The following is a 27,433-nucleotide window of genomic DNA, read 5'->3' as shown; positions in this document are numbered from 1 at the left end:
AAGAGCTGTTAGCACAGCTAAACACATTAATAAAAATACATAGGCAATTAGTCCAATATGTAATACGGACTGTAACAGTCCAGCCAGCTGTTCATACACCACAGCTGACCCCTCATCAGGGGAACACAAATAAAATTACACCACAGAACATACAGTCATGTCTTGGTAAAACACCCGTAAAACGGGAACAAATTCCTTTCTGGTTAGCCCAGAAAATAACTCAAATAGAGGCAGTATTTCCTGATACTACCCCTATTGAGAAACACAGAATCTTGACCATCTGCCTTCCTATGGGAATCGCACCACACGTGGAGGACTGCGACACTTGGGGTACAGTCTTTGCTTCCATTTACACAAAAACACACGGTGTTCCGTCTATGGCGGTAATACCAGACGTGCTAAAACAGATTCAAAATGAATTCGGTCCAGAACCAGCTTTAAATCTAGGTATGAAATTACTGAAAGACTTCAAGCAGGTCACGGCTATATTATTAGCCAACATAAAGGGAGAAGCAGCATCTGTGGCGATTCGCCAGAAGTTGAGGGAAACAGATATAAAAGATCCTGTTGAGCTTGCAAAAATCATAGAAAAATGCTATGAAGAATTAGGTAGAGACAGCTTGGGTGGAAAACCAGTTAAGCCCCAACTGCTCGAAAATCCTGAAAAATTATTTATTAAAAATAATTTAAACACTCCTAAAAAGAGCTGGGATGGAAATAAACAATCCACTCCCAAAGAAAAAAATTTCCAGTCCAGAGGAAGGTCTCCTCGACGGAGGGAAAGAACTCCGACTCGAGAACGCCAGTCTCCCCAACGGGAGCCCTCTGAGAAAAGATATAACCTTAGAAATAGGGATAATATAAAAAAACCTGATAGATATCAAAGTATTGATACACGTCCCTCTCGATCTTTTCCACAGAATTCGGAAAGAAGAGGACGGTCAGACCCAGGAGAGCACACCAAGTCCAAAGACAAGGAACCTGCTCAAAATAAGAAATCTCAATTTCCTAAAAAGAAGGTAGCCAGTATTAGAGTAATCAACCATGCCGAGAATACTGAGGACACAGTTGAAAAACGGGGAGTGGGCATTGACAATGTTGGACAGTGCAGCAGAGATCAGTATAGCGCGCAAGATCTTGATGAGTCATCTGGAGACAGTGGACACGAATGAATACATTCAGGTTGAAACTGCCGACGCCAGGCTTAGCGAGCCCCATAAAATATACGAAATAACATTGCGTATAGAGGGTGATAAGACTAGGAAAATTAAGGGTCTGTTTTGGGATAAGCTCTCGAAAGGCTATGATATTCTGTTAGCTGAAAAAGATTGGCCCCCGGAGTTTGTCAGGGAGTGCCCTCGTGGCGAAGAAGTGATTATGCCTGCCTTCTCGAATCACATTCCGATTCATAAAAAATACACATATGCAAGGAAATGGGCAGTAGCCCAGGCACCTGCATTGTATAAAAATCATGTAGGATGGGATGAGGATTCAACGCCTCACAAAATCCAACTAAAAAGTGAACCAACTGCCCAACGGCAGTATCCCATAAAGCAAGAAGCTAAAAAACAGGTCAGGGAGATCTTAGATCAACTTGAGTACCAGGGGGTGATTGAAACATGCACCTCTCAAATGAACAATCCTTTGTTTCCTGTCTCCAAGCCAGACAATTCATATCGTCTAGTTTTGGACTACAGACATCTTAATACATGTTGCAAAACTTTTGCAGTACAAAACTCGCATAGTGCAGCCCTAATGAATAACATAGTTAGGAAAAAATACAAAACGACATTAGACATTTCTAATGGTTTCTTTTGTCAAAACATTGCACCAGAAAGCAGATACTTGACCGCTTTCTCCGCATTTGGGTCACAGAAAAAATTCTGTCGACTCCCACAGGGGTTCAAGAACAGCCCAGGACTATTCTCAGCTAGGGTAACAGAGTTACTACAAATCTATGATGATGAAGCATTATCTTACGTAGATGATATTTATCTCACAGACGATGACTTGGATACTCACTTGAAAAGAGTGAACACCATTATACTTGGGTTCGCAGCAGAGGGTTACAAATTCAACTTTAAAAAGTCCCGAATTGCCCATCTGACAGTACTATTCTTAGGGTACGAATTATCAAGTGAAGGGAAAAGCCTAGCGGACAACTTCTTAGAGAAGTGCGCTGTACTCCAAGCTCCAAAAACGCTGAAGAATTTACAATCAATACTAGGTTTTCTGAATTTCGGAAGAACTTACATTCTAAATTACGCAGAGAGGGTTAAACCTCTCTACGAACTAATAAAACCTGATTTAAAACAAATCAATTGGACTCAAAAACACACAGAAATTTTGAGATCACTGCAAACAGACATGTTAGCAAAAACAAAATTAGATACACGTGACAACACACGTGATCTGGTAATCCGAGTCATCCCAGGAAGATGCGGATTCACGTACCTAACCTCTAATGAGGGAGAAAAGGTACCAATTTCAATTAAGTCTCACTTGTACACACAAGCAGAAAAAACATTCAGTCACACAGAAAGAACTGTGAACGCAGTGCAAATCGCATTAGCAAATGAAAGAGAACTAGCACACGGCAAACGGATTAATATCCTTACAGCGGAATCCGCCTTCGAAGCGCTATTCAGCCCAGTAAACCTGCCTACAGTGTCACTGGATCCGAAATGGATACAGTGCATAGATTCTCTAGGAGCGGAAGATGTGAAATACTATTTCGCCCCGCAATACGAAGAACTGAATGATTTGGAATATGAAGAAGAATATCCTCTGCCAATCGAAATCCTGCCTCTCCCACAATACGCATGTATAATCTATACAGATAGCTTTGTACAGCATTTCAACGTAGAGAGAAAATCCTACGATGCAGCATGTGCGATTATTAAAGGTCGTTGGCTGTGCGGTAAATTCAGACCGAAAGTAACAAAAACTGAATCTGTAAGAAACTGTTCGGTTCAGAGAACTGAAATCAGATCTTTAAAGATGGCGCTCGAAAATGCAGAACGCGAATTCCCCACACTTATAGTGTGCGATTCTCATTTTTGCGTCAACTCTTACAACAATAAACTGCAGAGTTGGATCGAAAACGATTACAAAGATGACACAGGTGCCACAATAAAGCATAAATTGCTCTGGAACGAGGTAGCTCTTTTACACAAAGAACTACAAAAGACTCACGTGATTCACGCAAAGAGTCTTCAGCGTGATGGCGTTCACGTTGCAGGGAATTCATTGGCTAATACAGCCACCGCGGAAGCAACTAACCCGGCTTCCGTAGCCACAAAAAAGCGTACAGATAAGTATATAGACGGGGAAACTATGCTAGCAGTAAAAACGACCGTAAAAGGCGACTGTGCAGCACTACCCGTAAACTATCCACTCAATTATGCATACATAATCGATGCAAACTCCGTTCCTTTTGCTCGAATCCCTGGAGTGGGGGATAGAGTAATTCCAAACATGAACAGGAGAATATTTTTAATAGCAGACGCACACATGGGTTTGGGTCTTAGGCACAGAAAGATCAAGGAATCACTGACTGAATTACAATCAGTATTCTGGTGGCCGGGAATGAGTGTAGAACACCAAATATATGCAAACAACTGTGAAAACTGCAATAGGGATCGCAGTAGCGAACCTTGCTACCGGCTACCAATCAGAAAGAGCGTAACGCTGCCTACACCCCGTCCTGCGTCCTATTAATAGTTAAGACGAAATGCACTTAAAATAATGAGGCCACCAGCGCTCGGCTGACGCTAGAACGGTTATAAAAGATTAGCGAGTCCATATCGGCACATACGCAATTACCACGTTCCATTCTGACCAGGGTCCTGCTTTCAGCTCTCGAGCTTATAGGGAGGCCATGGCCAGCATGGGAATTGGGTTGCGGTATTCTTGTCCGTCGCATCCCGAAGGGAATAGTGTGGTAGAAAGAAAAAAACGGGACATAAAGCAATCTATAACAGCGAAGGTATTAGGTTCAGGCGCTGGGTGGGTCAAACATTTAATAAGTGTCCAGACTAGTCTTAACAACATGCCAAGAAATTCTCTAAAAGGTTTCAGCCCATACGAACTATTGTTCGGAATAAGAATGAACGTTCAGGACCTCGATAGTCAGATGTCAGTGGTACAAAAAGAAACAACGCAGTTTGAAGTAAAAGACCGTTTGGCTGTTTTACAGGAACTGAATGAAACAAGAAAATCATTAAGCAACATAAAGTTAAAGCAACAGCCAAATACCACTGACGAGGCACCACCCGCAACAGCCCCAGCAAGGCCTGTCTGGATTCCAAAGATTGGGGATCTAGTCAGAGAAAAGATCGCGGTTAAGAAGGAATTTGGGCCTTCTTACAGAAAAGCAGTACCTGTCTTAGCAGTCACCGGAACAAGATCAGTTGTGCTACCGCCCCTTGCTGGTAAAAAGGAGAACAGAATCGTGTCCATCGATCTGGTAAAACCACAAGCATGTGGCCTATAATCAACAGTAGGCCTAGTGGACTACCAAGAAACAACAGAATACCCAAACTTGCAACAATCCAAGAGGTTCAAACTGAAAGACTAATCACATTCGATCAGCCTGCAGTGCACAATGAAGGACTATGCAATAATGCCATGGAACTCGTGCCTCTTGAAACACAGATTGAAACAGTTCGTCAAGAAACAACACCAGTCTACAATGATGTGGCATCAGAAAGTGCTACCGAGAGACAGATTGAAAGAACAATCCCATCAATTGACAGAACTGCCTCTGGTTATTTCATCAACTTCGACAACTTCTCTGAAGATTTAAATGACCCGGAAGTGATGCCAGAAACAAAAAAGTCTTTTAAAGAAAATACAACAGGACTCCTTCAACAAATCAAAGAACTATATCTGGATTCACCGTTGATTGAGCATTGGATTATCTCAGGGGTATTCATACTCCTACTATGCCTAATTTTAGTTTTAATTTTAGGGAAGTTCATTACAATTGAATGGACACAGCAAGTCAGAACATCAACCTAGTCCTGAAACCACACAGATCATCCCACGTGAAGAAAAGAGAACTGTCAACAGTAAATGTCACAGCAATTCCAATACCTGGTGGGGTAGTATGGGAGAAAACAGACTATGAGATCTATGGTCCGGTCGAAATCCTGAAGTATCCTCATCAACTAAAGGTTTCCTTAAGTGACTTTGTGACACCAAGTACATTCTCTGATGATTGGGACTTTAACAGTATTAATGACATGATGTCTGATTTAGTAATATCAGCTAGATTCACAGATCATGATTATTTACAAGGTTCATCTAGTTATGAGCAGTTATTCTGTTATACCCACTATGGGGATCATTACTTGCATAAATCTGCACAGCCTAGAAATGTTTTTATGTATAATCAATGGGAACATTGTTCTACACCACCTAAAAGCAGTTCTAAAGCATTTTTTGAGAAATTCAAATATTTTTCAGGGTTTAACACCAGTGATGCAGAAACGTTTTATTATAAACTGTTAGATAAAACAGGAATGAAAACAATGCTGACAAATTCTAAATTGATATATTCAGAAGCATTTTATGACAAAATGATGACATTTGGTTTTGATTATTGGAAAAATAATATTGAAACGAAATCAATTTGGGGTACAAAAGATTGGCAGGTGCAAGGCATAGAAGCACTTTTTAGAACCTGCATGATACCAGAACAAATGTTATTTTTAAATGACACTGTACACCAAACATCTTGTCTTGGCCTAGCCAAAAACAAAGAAATGAAAACACCGTCCATACCAAAGCCAATAGCTGAGAATGCAACTGCAGATAATGAGTTAGACGTGTCACACATTTTACATTTCAACAGAACACATCCTGATTGGAAAAAGTGGTTAATCTGGCCTACAGACACAAATAGCTGTCAAGATCGATTCCTGAACAAAACACAGGGTTTAAAAATGACCAGATTAGACCCTAGATATTCCCAGAGACAACATCCAGGAATTATAACCACATACAGTGTAGGCAAACTCTGCCTAGAATGGCTAACTACATCCACACTGGCTGAAATTAAGCAACACTTGTCTTTATTAAAAGATGGTGCTGATTTGCGCGATTTCATTCTTGGACCACGCAAACAGCGTCAAAAGCGTTTCATAGCGACCAGCATCTATGCTGCTTACAACGAGGCTTGGAAAGTAAAGCAAATTGAAACTGCTGAAAAGATACGAGAAATTGATCGTATTAATTTGGAAAAATCACTTTCTGTAGTAGACAATGGGTTAATGACTCTGTCTTCCAGAATATATTCTTTGGACAATATTGTATCCTCTGCCTTTGATGTGATAGACAGAGATTTGCTAATGTTACAACATGGCCAATCTCAATTACGCTCTATTATAGAATTAGGCTGGACGCTGCAAAATCTTCGTTCAGGCTATGTGCCTTGGCGTTTGATAAACACAACGTCATTATTTTCCATTTTTAACCTTACTGATAAACAGATCAGTTTGGCACAGAAAGGAGCAGACTATACAATTTTGAGCATCGAGAAACTCGAGAGATTACCATTGACAATGTCAGAGAGTCCTGTCATTGAATGGATAATACACGGAATTATCACAATTCCGATAACAACTTTCCGATTTCATAAATGCCTTGAGTACATACCTGCTGGCCAATATGAACAATTGGGTAAGGGATATGTTAAATCCGAATGGAAATTACCATACACTCATTCTTGCTATAGTGACAGCGACAAAAATGTATTTCTTAGTGGTGACAACTGTAAACATTCACTAAGCGGTATACTTTTGTGTCAGGGTATTAATTTACACGGAGCATGCGATGGAAATTCAAACAACCTTTCATGCCACCAGCTAGTCACACCTGCAACTCAGATAGAGCCCTTCTTTATGCAACTCGCAAACGGGAGTTACATTCTAAGAACGGATCACAGGTGCTGTGGCCTCGCGCCCGGACTAAGTTATCTAGTAGAAGTAACGTCCATGGTCAAATGCTGTATGCAAGCATTGTTCCCGAGCGGGCCTCCAGACACAGTGACTCCCCTCTGGCCTCGTCTGAATCTCTATTCTATACGAATTGATACATTAAGCAAAATGAAATCTGTGCTTTTGCAGACAACAGTGCCTATAACGTCATCTAAAGAGACGTATGATCTTCTAGTCGCAAGGACGGCTACTGAGGTCCATGACCTTTTATCAACAAATTGCCCCGTGCATTTCGTACAAATGCTCGACCAACTCCTTAACATGTCTAGTGCTACAAGCATCCCAGGCATATTTAAGACAGTCTTTACGGGACTGCTGACACCCTTCCAGGCAATTTTGGGAATCTTTCCTAATTTTGTGCACTCCATCTTTGGTGGTATTCCACTATTTTTTGGACTCATCGCAGGGATTCTATTTTTGACCATCCTGCTACGTTATGGCAAGCCTCGGCTCAGACATAGCTCCCATGGGAATGGAAGAAACAATCCTAGCAATGCGCTACAGGGACAGGATAACTAACGTCCTCGGATTGGCCAGGCTGAGAGATCTAAACATGACCTGGTTCCTTTCATTCAGACCAATATGGCAAAATTGCATTTTACCTGTGCTACGGTGTATGCTTTGCGGCGAGGAATGCGTGTTGGACATCTGTCTTTCACTTCCATCAGCAGTACCAATGGACGTCGATACTTTGCTCAGTCCAATAACGGCTCACGCATTGTGTTGTCCCCAGCGGCTACCAATCCTGATGACGGCATTCGTGGAGACTCCTGTACTACAGCCAAGTGGTAACAGTGGAGCGAGTGACAAAAGCAACATCATCCAGGTACAACGTTCTGTGAGCAGGGCTGGTCCTGCCTTCGATGACAGCAATCATTCTCACACCTGCCAAGTTACAGCGCTATCTAATTTGGTTGAACTATCACCTGATTTTGTAGACCAATTCTTTGCGAGCCTGTCTGATACGATGTTCTCACCCACAGAGAAACAATAACTTTTGAAAAGCTTTCCGACACACGGCGTTCCCATGAACTCTGAATTCGGCCTTCAGTTTTGATCAACATAAAACTGCCAGGAGCTTTGGTAAAACTGATTTTTCTTTGAATTGGACAATTTTTTTAATATTGACCCTTTTTGGCACGAACAATTCTTTGCTTAACGTAAAAACTATTCTTAGAGAACAGAAGCTTCACACTTCTATTTCTAAAACACATCTAGAGACATAACAACATAACACCAGCCTCTAGCACACATATTATTACAATGCATTTTTATGTGATGATTTATCTCGCATTTCTTCTGTCAGAGATACTTCATGTGTAATTCTTTATGCATAATCGTTCATTGATTTCATATGCAAATAATTTTTTTTGAATGATTACTATGCTTTTAAAACTACGTACAGTACCTAAATTCCATGTATTACAAGTACGCCTATTTCGAATGCATTTATGTATTTTGGGGTGGGCTATGTTACACAATGTTACACATGCATCTTATTGCTTAGTTTTAGTAATTTTGATGGACATGAATTCGTGGAGTGGGTGTCATGTGCTTATCTAGGTTCCTGATCGATACTGTGACCTTATGCCCCTATTCGGCTATAAATCCATTTATTCCCTATATTGGCATAACCGTTCAAGTACGATTTTCTGTAAAGTCATCTCTGGCCTCACACGAGCAGAGCCACAGAGCCACATTCCAGCATGACTCTCTGCTACTTCCTTTGCGACCAATTAGTGCAATGACAGAGCAGCAGTCACTATCTGATATTCCTAGATAACACTCCGAGTTCTTCAACAAGATAAAAACTTAGCAAACCTGGAAATCCCCGCTTGCTATGTTTTGATTAGTAATGGAACTCTAATGAGCAACTGATAACTATCACTTCCTAGTGACATCTTTAATTGACGTCTTATGTCCAGCAAACTTGCGTCAAACCCGGCACCTGTCAGGTATAAATATTACCAACGTTGCCTTAAGCAATGAGCGAACATGTTGCTGATGCCAGCTGCCTGCATGACCCCGTGTTGGTAAAAACTAGCACTCTGTCACTGCAGCCTGCTATCCTGTGGTGGTGAAGCTGCTGATTACCATTATCGCCGCTACAGCGCGACCTATGGTGCAGTACGCTTGAGGAGCCGTGCAGCCGTCCTCTGCGAAGACATCCAGCCGATTCCAGCTGCCCGCGGACGCTGTCACCCCTCCTTCCTCCAGACGCGCTGAGAGAAGCCGCTGCCTTTCTCGTGCAGAGAAATCCAGTCCCGGCGCTTCCAGTTCACCCTCGCAGGTGACTGGGATATCGAGAGAGACCCCTGAAGGAGATACCAATCCTCCATCATTCTATTCAGAGGTATGGTGTTGACTAAACCCTTAGACGAGAATTCTTGAAACAAACCTTGGCAAAACCAACTTAACTTAAGCTACTTACTTACTCCCCTTCTCACGTGTTAGGCTTAGGTCAGGCACACAGGGGTAGGCTTAGTTAGAAGCACCAGTTGAGTATGTTAGCCTAATGTATATATGACTGTATATATGTTTTATTACTTTTAAACCATTGTATGGCTAAGAAACCATATCAATGCTTTTACAGTTCTATTTCGCTATTCTTATCTTACTGTACGTACTTTTTATAATAACAGTTATTGCAATTGTGGCAATACATTTCTCTTGTACGAGAAGAAAGACTGTTCAATAAATGTTAACCTTTATTGATACACGCCCGTCTCTCTATTCTCTACATACTGTGAAAGTAAACTGCACTAGACTGACTGAGTGAAATCTATGTCTATTGTTTCACACAACCCTAGAGATCGACTCTTGATCTGAGGAGCAAAGTTGTCATGTTGCACGGTTGTTGGAAAGCTGAATCCCTTCTTGTCTGTGCCAGGGAAGCTGATCACTTCCTATGCAGAGAAGAAAGTTTCCAGTGACCTCTGAGCTAGTTGGTAACACAACCCAATTAAGTTTAGCATAGTCAGTGGAGGCCTGGAATATAAGCAGTTCCACGTCGATACTACTGTTTATGTTATTCCAATGCGCAGGGCCTAGTGGGAAACTAGGAACTACACTACCACTCTAGTAGCGGACATCTCCTTGTGCACAGTGTGACAGAACACACCCCCTCTCTCAGCCCTATCATCACTGCCCCAAGGCAGACAGTGCTGCAATACCTCTGTCAAAAACGCTGAACATTATATTATGGTAAGTACATGGCTTCATAGAATCCTTAAAATGCAAAATAGTGCTTGTGTACCTCCACTATAATTGTGGCGAAGTAGCGCTGCTTCAAGAAACCCACCTCACGGCTGCTGAGGTGGAGAAACTGTGGCGCAACTGAGTGGGTTAGATCATTCAGAGCAGCCTCCCACCCTCGCTGGCTGATGGGACTACAACACCTCGGAAGTGCGGTGTTGCTATCTTCCTGCGCAAGTTACTCCCACGTATTGTGCTTAAGGCGTGGCCCAATCTGAAAGAACGGTATATGTCAGATGCAAGTAGGTGACAGGATCCTGTGTGTGGCTCTTTACGCACTGACTGGGCTGAAATGTCTAATCTTTCTACAGCTCAGCCGCCTTTTAGCAGAAATCCGCGCCCCTCGTTTGCTGCTAGGGGGTGAGTGGAATATAGCCCAAGACATGATTTTGTACCACACCTGCCCGGTTGATGTGGGCACCAACGTGGATTGGGCTCTCTGAGATGACATGACCGCTGACCATGGCCTCATTGACGCTTAGCATGTTACATTCCCACTGATCAGGAATACACCTTCCTCTCGCCAGTGCCTGGCACCCAATTGAGATTAGGTTACTTCCTTGTATCTCAGCCAGTGGTCACCCTGGCGAGTTATTTTCATAATTTTGAGGGCGTGCTATTGGACCACTCCACTATCCTCTTCTAAGCAGATCTGGGGCTGTCTACTCAGTCTCATAACCGTGATGCCTCCGTCTCGCCTGCTACAGGCTGCCTCATTGCAAGGTTGGACATAAAACTCCTGTCATCACTTACTTAGAACACAACAAAGAGTCAGTAGCCTGAGTGTGAACAATATGGGTGGCACCTGATGAAAGACACAGCTCTATCCAACAAGCAGAAGGTGGAGCAGCAGAGGGCCCTAAACGGTGCCATTGCGACCTTAACTAGCCTCTACACAGACCAACTCTCTGTCCCTCTCTGGCACTGCTTGGAAAAAAGCATGCACAGATCCTAATAATCTCGATACGCAGAATACGTACTGCAGAAAGAAGCCAAGAAGGTGGGTAGGCTTCTGGCGGGGCAATTGAGGCAAATGGAAGATCAGATGGCTATCCCACCCATAAAAACTGACACCAACCACATCCTCCACCACCCACAGTACATTGAGAATGAGTTTGCAACCTTCTACCAGGACCTCTAATCTCTGAGGCGGACATGGACTCTCCCCGGCTAAACGTGTTTTTTGACAGCACACACCTACCCTGTATAAATGAGCGAGCAGGCAACTGCTCCGGGGAAAATCAGCAAGGCTGAGATAGCTCAAAACATCTCCAACCTTCCGTACCATGAGGCCCCTGGGGAGGACAGCTTCACGGCTGGGTCCTATAAGTGGACAAAGGAAGTGGTGGGCTTCCTGTAAGGTGCTTTCCGAGAGGCAACACACACTGGGACCCTGGGAGCCCTTCTCAAACAGGGCCCTGATCGTAGTCCTCCCTAAGCCTGGGAAGGACCCCCTACTTTGTTGTAGCTATAGGCCAATTTCAAGTCGGGATTGTCCCTGGACGATCGTCCCTGAATCATCTTTGAACTCTGGCCCTTGCCTTATGGCTAGCGAAGGACCTTCTGGAGGATGTCCTTTCTTTCTCGCTCGATGCTGAGAAGGCGTTGGACAGAATTGAATGGAGCTACCGCTATCTGACATTCTGCAAATTCGGCCTAGGATAGGATTTGATCTCTTCAGTCCAGTGGCTTTGCGTTACTCCCTCAGTGTAGGTTAACTGTGACTGTTTACTTTCTGACCCATTTCCGTCCCGTAGGGGGAAGAAGTCAGCGGTGCCCATTGCTGCCTTTACCTTTCCTTTAGGCCATGGAACCCCTGGCTGCATCTCTGCTATAAACAAAGCAGATAATGGGTATCCCCACCCCAGGGGGCTGTCGACACTGTGTCTCTATGTGGACGACATTCTACACATGTTCTCTTCTTTAACCACCTCACTCATAGCCCTTCTGGATACTGTGATGTGTCATGGTGGGGCATGACAGTATTGCCATAGCCCTGGGGGGTGTTGTTGGACCTCCCTCTCTGGGCTGTGATATGTAGTCACACTCTTGATGAAGAGGGCCGGGACTGTTTGAAAAATAAAGAGGCTCGGTGAATGCCGAGCAGGTGAACAGAGTAACATGTGTGCCTTGGTGTTTTGCTTACTTACGTTAAAGCGTGGACACAACAGATACCATCTCCATCTTAGAATTGTTATGTGGGTATAACATGAACTGGAGAAAGAATGAGGCCTTCTGATGTCACGAGTGACATCAAGGACAGCCATTGATGGTTACGCGATCCACTTGAAATCCTCATGCCTTGCATATTTGGGATATATGTTAATCAGCATCTTGACCGCCTGGTGGCAGAGAACATTCAACCGCTGTTGAAACGGTTGAGACTAGACTATGGCAAGTGGGCTCAACTTACTCTTTTGTTGTGGGGTAGGAGGCAGACTGTAGAAATGGTGACGCTTCTGAGGTTCACCTATGTACTGTGAATGCTTCCATTCTTAATACACCTCATGTTACTGCGGTCAGTGAATGGGGACTTGAAGACCTTCATTTGGGGGAAGGCGAGACCCAGGCTGGCGGTTGGCAAACTTATGGGCCACCGGTCCTTTGGTGTCTTAAGACTCCCCTCAGTTGAGCACTACTGCATGGCTTTGCACCTGGCACATTTCGCCTACATGCAGCCTCCTGCCCAAGAACTCCCAATTATGGTCCAGATTGAAAAACATTGAGTGGTCCACCGGGGATATATTCGCTGTACCAGTATGAAGCCTCCACACCAAGCCCACAGGCTCCTCGCGGTGTACGCCTACCTCCATGATAAGGTGCCACTATGGGGAAACAGCAGTTTTCCTACTGGAGGAAAAATGCTTTACAGAGGCCTCTGGTGCAAGGCGGAGTTCCTCTCAATACATCATATAATAGCCCAGGTGGTTTCAAACCCTTTAAGAAACACCAAGAGGAATTCCATTTACCACCCCATCAGTAGTTGAAATATTCCAAACAAGGCCACGATCTCACAAGATGACCAGACCCCCAGCCCGGGGTCATTCTGTACTCCCCAATGCTCTCCTGTCTTAATACATGGGAGAGCTTTAAAGGAGTGATGTCGGGATTTTGCAACTTCTTGATTTGGCTCCTGTATTCCCAACTGCATGCGGAAAGACTGCGGTTTAGGTGTCCGACTCTGCTCTGAAGAGAATATGAGGCAGAGGACTGGGCTGAGCTCTTGGACAATCTGAGCCGAGGAGCTAGAAAGGCCAGGATGAAGTTCTGCATCTTTAAAACCTCGATCCTGACAAAGCTCAGGGCAGCAGGGTTACTGCCACTTTCCAGTTGTTGGTTCTGCAACCATACACGCTGTAACATGGTGCACATACTGTACGACTGCCCGAAGTCCGCCTCTTCTGGGCAGACTTTGGATCCACATTGAGCGGGACAATAGCGTTCCCCACCTCAGTGTTGTGTGTCCTCAGCATGCTTCATGACACAGCAGATTCCGCTTCATTATCGTAAGGCTGCTTCATACGCCACCAACGATGGCAAGGATCTGTGTTCTCCGACACTCGTGCACCTATGGCTCACAGAAATGTATAAAACAGCCTCCTACGAACAACTTAAATATAACCTGCAAGACCAGGCTGATACATTCCTCCACATATGGTTGCTCTTCCTATACGACAACCGCTGATGATTGATGGACATACATGAGGTGGTCCTGGGTATACTCCTATGCTATGGATCAAACAAATGTGTTGGAAAATTAATGTTATCACTGTGTTTTGTCTTCACTGGTACTTTCCTGCTACCATTGGGCGGTGACAGTTGTTTTCTGGACCACTATGTAAAATGTTTACATCAATGCAAAAAAGAAAAGAAAACACCAAGTTTATTGTATGAACTTCCCAGAGCAGCTCTTCGGAGGCTTGCCAGCCAGTAACTACCCAAACATATCAAACCATCTAACAGCAAGGTTCTGACAGTGAGTTATGCCGTATTCTGGGATGATGTAAGTCACTGCACTCTACCCTCTGCTGTCATTATCTCACCACTCCACCTCTGTACCAACCTCATCTCTTCCTCTATTTCACTTATCCCAACTTCCTGTTTTTGTTCCACACATATTTTTCTTTCTATCCTTTTACCTATCTCTACTTCTCTTTTTCCCACTACTCTCTTTACAGAACTCCTGTTTTTATACTCAATTTGCTTGCTCTTTCTACCTTGCATCTTTGTTTTTTCCCAAGTCTTTGTCCTTGCCTAGTGCTGCCCTAACCTCTATAATTTACTTTTTTAGGTCGAGCCTGGGCAGCACATGCTCTTCTCTGCGAGTCATGCTGTATTGAGGTGGGGAATAGAATCTCAGCCCCTTTACCACCCATCTTTCCGATTGGCTCCTTTCGCTGTCCTTTCGAAATCATTGCTTTTCATTCGTAAATAGGCTTACTAGTCCCTCCTTGGTACTGCTTGTCTGCATTTGTAACCTCCCTTAAAGACTAGACTTTTTACTTGTGTTACTCGGTCTGCTATATGAACTCGATGAGCACTAATTTCTTTAATGATCTTCCCCATATTCCACCAGCGACGTTGCAGCACAACGCCCACTTTTATATTGTTATTAGTAATGTATTTATTTAATTAACAGCGTTTTCCGATTTAACTATAGTGGCTGTGCCTATTTATTTATTACATGTACGACACGGTCAGCTTTCACTTTAGTGGCCGCATTTATTTATTTATTTTATTTACAGCGCCTTCCGCTTTTGCTTTAGCAGCCGCGCTAAATAACGTTTCTTTTTTTAATTTTTCTTTTTGGTTGAAAGTGCCCCATACTGCGCTTTCACTTTAATGTTGGCCCGCTCCTTTCTTTAGACATTAGAAATGACAATGCCTTTTATATATGTTACTTTTTAAAACCCATAAATGAAAGGTATTGTCATTTACAATGCCAATAGCTTAAACTCGCAAATGTGAGACCTACTGCATTGAAAATGCTTTTTTTTTTGCATTGCCTCTTTACCACATACCCATGAAGCACTGTACTCACCTGCCCCTCTCCACATTTACTTCTCCCTATCTCTACGTCTGTAAAACCTTACCCTACCCTACTAAGGGCCTACCCCCGCTAAGGGCTAATTGCTGGACGGAGATTTGCTCTTAGCTCCTGAGGTTGGGAACACAGGAGCCAGATTAAGAGGTTGCAAAAGCCCACCATTACTCCTTCAATGCGCCTCCACATAGTGATCTAGTAGAGCACCGGGGGAGAACAGGATGACCCAGGGCTGTGGGCCTAGTCGTTTCGTGACACAGTGGCTTAGTTTGGTATGTTTCCACTGCTGATGGGGTTGTAAATGGAATTCTTTTTGTGGTGTCTCAAAAGGTTTTGAATGCCCCCCTGGGCTATTGCATAATGTATTGAGAGAATCCCCCCCTCACGCTAGAGGCCACAGTTAAGCATTTTTCCTCCAATACGAAAACTGGCGTCCACCGACTATGAGAGAATCTCTGATCAGGAGTTGACCAGCGTTGCTGCATTAGTCCAGCAAAGACCTCACTTCTGGTTTCATTTGGACAGTTTTTTCATGGGGTAATCCTGTGTTATATATATATTTTTAACACTGCACATTGGCGCAGTCACCGTCCTGACTAGTCCTTAGTCTCCTCCTAAGCCCAGTGGTCTTGTACCTTCCCTGCATACAGACCCTGCCTGACAACTAAACCATCCCCCAGGTTTATCACAGTCCTAAAGAGACCCTTGTACCCTGTGTAGGGTTAAAACGCCATCAACACCAACTAAAGACAGACATTTTAATTGTAAACTATACACTGGGGATACCACTCCATGTGGAGATAAGTATGCAATACAAAACAATACCAGTATACCATTCATGCTCACATAACTTGTCACTTCTCTCTTTGTTTGGTTTAGTTTTTTTGAACTTGTAGTTTCTTGTGAAACTATCTCACCCCTCACCTGACTGTCATTATTTGGTTACTACATTTTTATGTCAATAAAAATTATTTTTAATTAGGACGAATTGAATATCCCAATGCAATGCTGTTTTTTTTTCCATCTGTTTTGTGTAGATTAATTCCTTACATAATTGTTTCTGTCCTAATTGAACTGTTATGATTTTGATTGACTCCATACAGGATTACCCTGCTCTATTATATTGTGCTTTTTCAAAAATTAGTTCCATGTGAACGCTTGCTCTAAGTTCATTCATGTATTTTAAATGTCCTGCTACTAACGCAAACATTTCAAGTGCTTTGTGTGAGAAAGTGGAAATATGTACTGGACGAAAGTAAGGTACAGGGTGTATAGAGGCCAGGGTGTATAGAGGCCACCAACCCTAGAGGTATAACAGAGGTTAAAGTCAGGGCTGGCCTTACTCTCAAAAGTGGTAGCTTGGTCGAGCAGTAAGGCAGTACCAGAGGACAGTGTAAAGCATCTGTTGTACACACTCAGTCAGCAAAAGGTTTCACACACTCAGACTGAACTCCAGGCCAATGGCTTTTATATCAAAAGATATAGTTTTATTTTTAGAACGAACAGGTATCAAAATATACTTTTCTCAATTCTGAGTGATCTCGTGTAAGTACTTTGCAGAATGGTAATGACTTTGTAAACGCAATAGGTACAGAGTTGCCGTAGGCAACACAATTCTAAACACAATCTAACATTGAGCTCAATGGGTTTTTCTACATAAGTTAGCGCCAAGAGGCTCCTTCCGGAGCGAATGTTTGCGCTTTATAAATACCCATAAATATCAAATCAAAAATAAATGCAGCTAATTACTTTATAGATAACTTTTGTAATTTTAGGACTGGATCCTAGATACAGTCCTTGGGCCTAAGCTGAAAACTGTTTAGTAAAAACGTTTTAGTTATTGCAATGATTTTTAAAGAATATAAAGGTATTTCAAAAGTTAACACTTAAAAACTTTTCAGTGAAAATCTAGCTATGTTATCCAATGGGAGAAAATTCAGGTTATAGGTAAAGTACGTTCTTGTTACTTTTGTAATCCAGTACTAGGCCTCTAGGTCCCCCACTGGGATCTCTACTTAAGACAGGTAAGTATTACATTTCAGTAGTAGGTACGATTTTTAAGGAATATTTCAAGTTTTCGAAAGTAGAAACTTAAAAGAAATTTCATAGAAAAGCAGTCAAGGGATTCCTATGGAGAAAATTCAGGTTACTTGTATACCCAGTTAGGATTACTTCTGCGGTTCAGTACTGGGCTGCAAGGTACAGTACTGGCTTCTCTCCTGATCACAGGCGAGTACTTCGGAATTCGGTATTCGGCTGATTTTATAGGAATATTTTAGAGTTTCAAAACTTCACACTTCGAAGATTTTTAGAGTCAAACCAGTCAATGTTATCCTATGGCAGGCAAGTGAGTTATTGGTTTCCTGGTGAGTACTCGACCAGTGAAGTTAAGGTTCTGGGCATAGACTCTGGGGTCCCCCAGGGTCAGGTAGGTTCAGTGGGTACACCCCCAGCGGCACAGGGGCAGCCGGGTGTAGAGGTAGTTTGGCCCAATGTTATCCAATGAGAAGCAGGGGGCCTTCGGTTGGTGGCTGCTGGCTAGCAGGCCACGCGGCTCCTGGTCACTTGCTCAGGGAAAATGGGGAAGTAGGTTAGGACACAGGGTGCACGGCCAGGGGCACTCGGGCGGCTGGGTGCAGGGTGCTTTTGAGGCGTTGGGCGCTCAATGTTATTCAACGGGAAAGGTAAAAAGGGAACAAAGGCTGCTGACTCGGCGACGGTGATTCTTCAGGTGCGACCACCACTTCAAGAGGTAAATTGGGATCTTGGAGAAGAGGTAGGTACCCCAAAGGAAGGCACAGGGGGCTGCCGGGTGCAGGGGTGTCTTTGGGCGTTGGGAAATCTTACCCTCGGATGGTCTCGGTTAAAGGGGTCCCTGGTTCTGAGGCTGCAGGCGTCGTCTGGTTCGTCGAGGAGGCTCTTTGGGCTATGGACCTCGGACCCAGTCGCCAGGGGGACGTCCTTGTGGCTGTGGATCACTCGGGCACAGGCCGGGCTCGGTGGGTGCAGAGTGGGTTGGTCTGGGGCTTCTTGGCTGGCACCAGGGGTATGGTTGTTGAAGCAGAGCCTCGGCTTATGGGAGTCCCAGTCTTCAAGAGGGTCAACTCAAGCAGGTCCTCCGGGGGTCCCAACGTTGCTGTCCGCAGGAGTCACCAGGATTAAGCAGGAGCAGGTGCCAGGATCGACAGACCGGTAAGGCTGGGGCCAAGTCAGTGGGTGTCGTCCTGTTGTTAGCAGCTGCACAGCGGGTCGTCTTCTGCTTGATCTTCTTTTCTTATCTGGATCCGAGGAAGGAAGGTTCAGGGAGCTCCTAAATACTGAATTTAGGGGTGTTACAGGTAGGGCAGGGACCAATAGGTCCCTGTCCTGGGGTGGGTACACCCCCTAGTCTGCTCCTCGCCTGTGGGAGGGGAGCTGTGATTGGGCAGGGCTCCCCATCTTCAAGATGGCCGGAGCCCGGGGTCAAGCTTCAACTCGCCTCTCACACCTGAAGGGTGGGGTTGGCACAGGCTAGCACACCCCCTTTCCTGACGTAGGGTTTCCCGCCAGTCTTCCCACCAGAGTGGGGGTCAGAACCGGTGGGGGCCAGTTGCTGGGTACAGCAAATGGTCTGGAGATGCTCACAGAGGCGGCAGGCCTTTGAAGCTCCCTCCTGCCCATCCTGGGGGAGGAGACCTAGCACCTCGCCCAGGATGTGCATTGTTGCAGGCCCAGGAGAGCGGGGGCTCTCCACCCAGGGGTCTAGCAACATGTCTGCTGTGGGGTAGCCTAGGCAGCCTCTCAGCCCAGACGTGGATTGTAGGTTAGGTTTCAGGGGGCATCTCGAAGATGCCCTCTGGTGCATTTTACATTAAATCTCACACTGGCATCAGTGCGGATTTAATGTGCTGAGAAGTTTGATACCAAACGTCTCAGTCTTCAAAGGGGCCATCATGGTGCTGTGGAGTTCGTAATGTCGACCTCCAAGCACCATATACTCTTAATGGCAGCACTGCACTTACAGTGCCCAGGAATGGCCCTGGGTACTGTAGGACCACAGGGTTCATGCACCTGAGCCCACACCACTGGCATAGGGCACCCAGATAGAGGGGTTACTGAGGTATGCTAGGGCAGTGGATCTTGTGGGTATGACACACAGGGATGTGTGCCATGTCAACTCTTGTTTAATTCTGTTGGTGTCAGGGTGCAGGGCCCCTAAGGGTGGCATAATAAGTGCTGCAGCCCCTAGGGATCTTCTCTGGTCACCATGCCCTGGGTACCATTTACTAGGGACTGACAGGTGGCCAGAGAAACCAATTGGGTTCTAGGTTCAACACAGTTTTAGGGAAGGGACACAGTCCCTGGTTGGCAGGAGCCCAGGGCACACTCAGTCAAAGCACATCAGCAGATCAGCAAAAAGTGGGAGCATACCAATGCCCTAGTACCCTAAACATCTACCAAGTCAACCTTAGAATGTTTTTCCTACTATAAGAGGAAAAAGCTGGTTATACAGAACTCCACATAAGATGTTTCTACTAATCAAAAAAAATCTAGATCCAAGCTCAAAATGAATTCACTTTATCAGTGATTGTTTAAGCTTTATTTGGTTATCGTTTAGTTGGGAGACACAAGGCAGCATTAGCTTTAGTCTGTTTTTGGGTGGCCCGGTTTATGAAGATCAACCTATAATTCAGTACTGTTTCGCATCACGAGGGCTTGAATGTGCCGAAAAAGGGTAATAAATTCAAATTTGTTCCAAACAGGGGGCTCAAAGTATATTTTGCCCAGTTCCGAACAAAGCCTCAAGAGGTCACTGAGCAGTCAGCCACGTTCCTGCTGGTCAATACCAGGCCTTCTAGCTCCCGGTTCTAGCTTCACTGTTCCTGACTTTAATCTGTAGCCCGCTCACTTGTATGATCTCTTGTACTATGCATACCCATAGTGTTTGGATAGAAATAGGTTTGAGTAGTCTTCTATAGAATTTTGTTACTTAAAAAAAAATCATATAAATGTATGTTTTTTCTCTATTTTTTACTTTCATGGAAGCCTCATACCAGCTAGTCTATTAAAAATAGCTGCCTTAAAGAGGAATCCAGAGATGTCATGTCACTAAAATTATGGTGCTAATGGGCTTTGTGTCCAGCTCACTCACCCTTGGCAAGATGTTTTACTCCAAATCCTACACAATAATGACAAATAATGTTCTTGTTCCTCCAGGAGCTTGGAATAAAGCATCTGCTGCATCGGAAGAAACTTCAGCTAGCCCTTCAGTCTTTGGGGTCTGAGGAGGAGAGCAACTACGGAAAGCTGGATTACAACTGGGTCACTAGTAAGATCTTGACTATGTTAACTCACGTTTCTTAAAACAGTTTTCTTAAAACAGTTTTCTTTTATTTTACCACCTAGCAAACTTGAACTCCAGTCTTGCGATCATTTATGAATTCCTGTTCACGTTTATTAATGGTATTTCTATAGATGTAATTTAAAACATTCAATACATAATTGTTTAAGGATGAAGAATTTAGGAAGGAATGAAAAGGGATGTCTTATATTATTTTCAGGAAAAATTGCAGCATAAAACTGAAGATATTTCCTGCAAGCAGAACTCTTACATATGACCACGTTCTCCACCTTTCCTGCTCCCTTTTTTTGCTTATTGTAAACTTCAGTCCTTGCTTGGTCTTAGGTATACTGAAAGTCTTCCTCTGATCTCAGCTCTCCAAAGGCTGCACATTCGCTATGACCCTCTGTCTCCAGGATGCATTGTTAAAGGTTTTTTTAATGGTGTTCTAACCAAATCTGGATCCATTTGTCCAGCGGAAGCTTTTAACGTGTTCATTCTGTATATTCTACTGCCACCTTATGACTAGATAGTAATCTTTTTAAATGTTTAGGAACATTTCATGGGACTCAGCTGAGGGTGTTCTGGTATTTCGACCGTCATCGCCTTACCACAGAGCCCCAGAAAAGTTTGCTGAAGCCAGTAAAGATTGAGTGAAATGTCTGTCGATCATCTCTATTAAAAAAAAAAACCAAATGTTACAGGGATGTTCTAGTTAGCTTCAGATTTTAAACACACACAACTCTAGAAATTCAACAGCTATAGTTATCTCAAGTAACTATAACTCGTTCCCTAAGGTAACTATAACTCGTACCCCAGTTTCTCATCAATAATTTTACTGCAAATGTTGCAGTAATATTATTATGAATTAGGTCATAGAAGATGTCATGACTTATGTAGTCCGTGGGGTAATTAGCAGTGCATGGCGAGGGTGGGAGTTATAATTATGGTTTTGTGTGTACAATCTGAACCGAACTATAATGTCCCTGTAACCTTTGTTTGGTTTTTTTTGTGAATTTTTAGTGAATTTCTATTTCCCAACTATAACACCCTTGTAATCTTTGTGTATTTTCAGTGAATTTTTACAGTTTGTTAATGGCATTTACTAACTATAACGTCCCTGTAACATTAGATTTTTTCCCCAGTTAATTATTAGTTTAAAAAAAAATCAAAGTAATATTTAATTATCATACGTTAATCCATCCATCAGCTGATTTCTGGTCCCGGTGACCCCATCTCTCGGTGCTTGGCCGTAGAAAGTAGAAGAGGGGCACACAGCCCGACTCCCCGGGACAATTTGGCCCCGGGGACCCCCAATTTATCAAGTCAAAAGTTGGGCATGCAGCTCCCTTCTCATCACCAATATCGGCCCTGGGCACCCCATTCCCTTGGACCTGGCCAATTAAAAATGGGCGATTGGAGAGGGGGCGTGTGGCTCCCCTTCCCAAGGTGATTTTGGCCCCAAGGACGACAGGACCCAGCCAATGCAGGGTGGGTGCCTAGGAGCCCACGAAGGACATCCACTGCATCATTGTTGAGGGCCACCTTGCGAGCCCCAATGCCCTCACGTTCTCAGTTGGCTCTCTACCTCCAGGGGGAGCGACATTGCACCTGCCCGTAGGAGCAGCTAAAACTGCAGATTCCTGGAGGCTGGAGCAATATTCTCATGAGTTTCCCTGCCTGCTTCAGTGCGGGCAGGGAAACAAATGAAAAGTCCACTCCCAGCGGGCGGGATTATTTGTCATGCTTTTGTCATCTGGGAGCAGACTTAGCGTTTGCTCTCACTTGGCAGGAGCTGTGAAATTGCCAGCAGGGATACAGCTATGTCCTAGGGTTGGGGACCCTGGGAGATAGCTGGAACCGGCTGTGGGGGGGCCCCACTCAAATTCATCTGCATGGCTGAGCCCCGAGGTTTGGGGTCCCTTGGATCGAAATCGGCCCAGGAGGGGGGACGTGTGCCCCCCTCCCCTTAATATTTCACGACCTGGCCTCTGGTTGGGGGGAAGAATGAGTCCCCTGAGCAGAAATCGACTCACAATGCCCCCATCCCACAATGAAATAAGACTGGACCCCGGGGGATGGGGCTGAAATAGGCCAGTGCAAGGGGGGCAACGTGCGCCCCTCCTACCCTATGTATTAAATAATGAATTCACCCCAGGGACCTAACCTAACCTTGGGATAGGGGGGGCTAGTAAAACACCAGCACAGGAAACCGCACTCATGTTTTTCTTTTTTCATGCAGACTCCCCATGAAGTCGCCGGAACATTTAAAAACAAATCATCAGGTATAGAGAGTCGGGGTATTCCTACCCTGCTCCCTTGTCTTTTATTATTGTTTTTTCTTGCGACTTGGCTGAGTCCCGAGATGCATGCCACCACTTCCTAATGATGTGGTGCCAACCAACCAGATCTCCCCATTAGATCTTTCGGATCCGTTGAGAGTCTGCGTTCCTACACATACATAAATCTTTTTTCTTTAATAAATCCAAAACTACTGAATGGATTTACAAAAAGGGCTCGTTCTGAACGTTCTATTTATGTTTAACATTCAAAAGTGTAATTAACCCCAGATAATTGGTATTTGGTAGTGCCAAGGGGGACGGACCCTACCCAGGGTACACTATATCTCCAAGGGGATTTTAGACTCAACTACAGCCCAAACCACTGAACGGAATTACACCAAATTTGGCAGAAAGCTAGCTCTTTGTCCAGATAGTTCAGATATTTCAGAAAAAAATTAGGAAACTAAAACATCAAACAATTTGTGGTCATCCATAATGCTTGGGTGTGGTGTATGATGGTTCCGGGCTAACGCAATGAGGTTTAATTGCAGACCTTAGCTGTTAAGCATTAGGGCTGTGTGAGCGCAGGCCGGATATACAGACGCAGAGGCTGTATGTATTTCTTAATAGTGACAGGTTTATTAAGGTTATTCAAGTTCTATGGTATAGGTTGTATATATCCTTCTCTGTCCTTCAGTTTTGCAGCGTGAATCTTTCTGGATTCACTAAGCTGTGCATATTCCGCCATCTAGTGATTGGAGTTCGGAAAGTGCTTTGTATTTTTTTGCTGTGGGAGGTTGCGAAACCTGATCCCTCTGGTGAGGCTACAACCCCCATCGTGTGTGTGCAGGCTCTCAGATTATTTTTTCCGCCATGGAGATCGGAGGTGCGCTGAAGCACAGCAGCAGACATAAGACAGAAGAGAAAGGCCACCAGAACTCTGAGGAGAGAGGTGGTATCAAGGAAGGTTGCAGAAGGGGAAACCGTTTTCAGCAAAGCAGTGGGTTACCACTGCTTGCCCTTTTCCTCCTCATGCACCAGAGCGAGCAAATTGTTCTCTGGCAGAACAACCTCCAGGTATTGGGGGGGGGGGGGGTGGGGGGGGGGTGGGGTGGGGGAGGGAGTACTCTTCAGTGTGAGGATGCTTCATCCTCAAACAAGGTAAGAAGAGCTGGCTCTTTCATTTATTCCATGTGGCAGCAAGAGCACGGGTGGAATGCTCCACGTGTTTTTACAATGTTAAATGTAGGACTAAGGTATGGCCCCATGTGCTACCGTAACATTGAAAATGGCGCAGCACCAGTGGTAGAAGTGGGCGGGGACGGAAGGGCACGGCGTGCCCCTACTTAAAAAAGATATTTCAGTCCGTTCCCCTACTTCTTTCTTTCAAAGAAGCATCCCGGGACGGCAAGAATAGTTGTACTTTATTAAAACAATAACTTTTCCATTCAGCTTGTGTGGTGGCCCAGGGGCGGCTCGCACTTCTCTGTTGAGCTCCAGAGGCTGCAGCAGCCCCTCCCTGAGCTGTCACACACCGAGGGCAGGCCTATTGTCATTCCGATTGAGGCTGATTATCCCCTTTGGAATGACAATGCGCCCGCCCGCTGCCTGCCTTTTTGCATATCATGTGCCAGACAAAGCCGTTAGGTCTCGCCTGTGTGAGCCATTATAAATGGCAATGGTTTTCAGCAACGCTTCACAGCATCAGTGATTCAATGCAGGGTGGCTAAAGTAAAAAAATAATACGAAAGCCTTCGACATGGCCACCTGTGTATATTTATAGGCGCAAGCACCATACATGTGAGACCCTACAAAATTACGTGTTGCTTTAAAAACCTTTTTATTACTGATGCAAGTTGTACCAATTGACTAAAAAAATGAATGTGCAAAGGTGTGTTTTTTTGTAAGTGAAAGGGAGGGTGGGGGGCACCGCAGCAAGACAGTAGGGACGCAGGAGCAACTGATGGAGAGAGCTGAAGGGGACACAAAAGCAAGAGTGGAAAGGAAGGAGAAAAAGCAATTCAAGGATTGGTGGAAAGCAACACGGAGGCCGCTTGTGGGGAAGTAATGGGGAGAAGCACATGGGAGAACTCAAGAAAGAGGAGGGCATAACAGAGGAGCTTTCTCCAAACAGAGTACTTTGGGGAACTTGCCCCCTGGTGTAATTTGTCAATGTTGTACACAGAGTGAACTGGGCAGGAGCAGTGACGGGACAGAAGAGGCAACAGGAAAGGAGAGGTGATGGGGCAAGAGAGGTGACCGGGCAAGAGAAGTATTGGGCAGGAGAAGTAACAAGGCAGGAGAAGTGACGGGACAGGAGAAGTGACGGGGCAGGAGAAGTGACGGGGCAGGAGAAGTGACGGGGCAGGAGCAGTGACGGGGCAGGAGAAGTGACGGGGCAGGAGAAGTGACGGGGCAGGAGCAGTGACGGGGCAGGAGCAGTGACTGGGTAGGAGCAGTGACAGGGCAGGAGCAGTGACAGGGCGGGAGAAGTGACGGGGTGGGAGAAGTGACGGGGCGGGAGAAGTGACGGGGCGGGAGAAGTGACGGGGCGGGAGAAGTGACGGGGCGGGAGAAGTGACGGGGCGGGAGAAGTGACGGGGCGGGAGAAGTGACGGGGCGGGAGAGGTGACGAGGCAGGAGAGGTGACGAGGCAGGAGCGGTGACGAGGCAGGAGCGTGACGAGGCAGGAGAAGGGACGAGGCAGGAGAAGGGACGAGGCAGGAGAAGGGACGGGGCAGGAGAAGGGACGGGGCAGGAGAAGGGACGGGGCAGGAGAAGGGACGGGGCAGGAGAAGGGACGGGGCAGGAGAGGAAACTAGAATGGCATGCTGAGCAAAAAAACAATGGATTTAGGCCCAGATCTCTGTACTGGGGTGAATGTATGACATTGTTCTACATTCTGCCCATCAGTTGTTCTTTTTGCTTTTGTCACCCCGAGTGGGACGGGTATGCCCAGATGCAGGTCCTGTGCTCTCCATGCCACTGGAATCAAGCTATCCTGGTTGATGAGGGCTGAAAGCCCAAAACTGGTCCAAGGATGCTTGTTTCCAGTCCAGGGAGAGCCTGGCCTGACAGTTCGGCCTGGACTGTTCCCATTGGGCGCAGCATCAAGACTGATTTGCATATGGCTGAATCCAAACTGGAAAGGCATAGTGAGTAAAAAACTATGGATTTAGGCCCAGATCTCTGTACTGGGGTAAATGTATGATATTATGCTGCATTCTATCCACTAGTTGTTCTTTTTGCTATATTATGATTGAGCAGCCGGCTGGCTGACATGAATATGAAGGAGCCTTTGTGGCTTTCCTTGAGTCTAGATTCTCCTGCAGAGTCCCTTTCTTTTCTGAGCCCTCCTTAATACATGTGTACAGGAGGTGCCCTGTAGTCATGTCCTCAATGTTTGATACAAAAAATACTCATGGATTTCTGAACAATGAGAGTAAAGGCATTAAGGTAACATGTTGTTCCTGCTTATATTTTGCACGCTTTACATAAACCTGAATTCCCTATGAGTGTTTGCTTTTTCCTTAATTAAACCTCAAATACACATGTTTATCCATTGGTTGAATTAAATAATGTTATAAGCTGTAACTGGTCAGTGAAATGCTAAACGTACAAAAAATTGGTATGTTTTGCTACTTCTAGCCACACCCTGGACTCCACCCACTGATCCAATCTTCGGTTATTCCCGCCCCCTGATTCTCCACCCACAGTTCCCCTACTTTTTTTTCCCCACTTCGACCACTGCGCTGCACAGGCAATTGAGTGCGTCACTTTATCTTTACTATTATTGTGTAGTAATGGACGCAGGTGCCTCTTCCTTACACCATAGTACCGCAGGGAAAAGGAATATTTAGGGAATATTCCTTCTAGTAGCTAACATAGCTTAAGCAGGAAGCGCGCCACGTTTTAAAACGTTACAAAAGTACGCTTTTGGGCGTAAAAAGGAGTTTTTAATGATTCTTTTATAAAATATGCGAACCTACGGTAGGTTCTACTTCCAAAACTTTTTGTATTGCAAAATACAATTGTTACGCCATTTAAAAAGGAGTTATGGCGGGAGCCAAAGCCTTTCCCTTGCCGGTGTTTTAAAAGCTGGGCGCACCAAATGCAGCCCACATTTCAAGGGGTTTCAAAGCGAAGGAGAAGGCCATAAACCTCTCTCCCCCACAATCTCTTCCAACACCAGGGCAGCAGACTGTAAAATAATCCCATGGATCAGGGGCTTATCTCCAGCATACGCATTCCTTAGCTGCCCTCTAAGCAACCAGGTTTTACGGGCCCAGCAACTTTAAAGGAACAGATCTATGATCAACAAGATCAAAAAAACAAGCATTTGCAATGCAATAGGTCTTGCATTAGAAAGGTTTGAGCTATTGGTATTGTAATTGACACTTTTTTTATTTATGTTTTGTTTTTGAAAATAGCGAAATTAATAGTTTCGTCATTTACAATACCAATAGTTATAACTCTTGCAAATGTGGCACCTATAGCATTTGTAATGCAATATGTGTTGTATTTACGTGAC

General features: G+C 44.8%; 1 protein-coding gene across 30 annotated transcripts in view; it reads left to right on the top strand.

Moving 5' to 3' along the window:
• PPFIBP1 (PPFIB scaffold protein 1) overlaps nt 1-27,433 on the top strand; it is a 1,004,279-nt gene that overhangs the window by 734,834 nt on the left and 242,012 nt on the right. For all 30 annotated transcript variants that reach the window (XM_086920149.1, XM_086920163.1, XM_086920158.1 and 27 more), the window contains one exon: nt 20,497-20,608. In XM_086920149.1, the coding sequence (XP_086776275.1) occupies nt 20,497-20,608 (112 nt within the window). The remainder of the gene's footprint in view (nt 1-20,496; nt 20,609-27,433) is intronic.

The sequence above is a fragment of the Lissotriton vulgaris genome, chromosome 1_1 (genome assembly GCF_964263255.1).
Source record: "Lissotriton vulgaris chromosome 1_1, aLisVul1.2, whole genome shotgun sequence".
NCBI classification, from domain to species: Eukaryota; Metazoa; Chordata; class Amphibia; order Caudata; family Salamandridae; genus Lissotriton; species Lissotriton vulgaris.
Note: the sequence above shows the minus strand (reverse complement) of the source record. Positions and strands in the feature narration are given on the sequence as shown.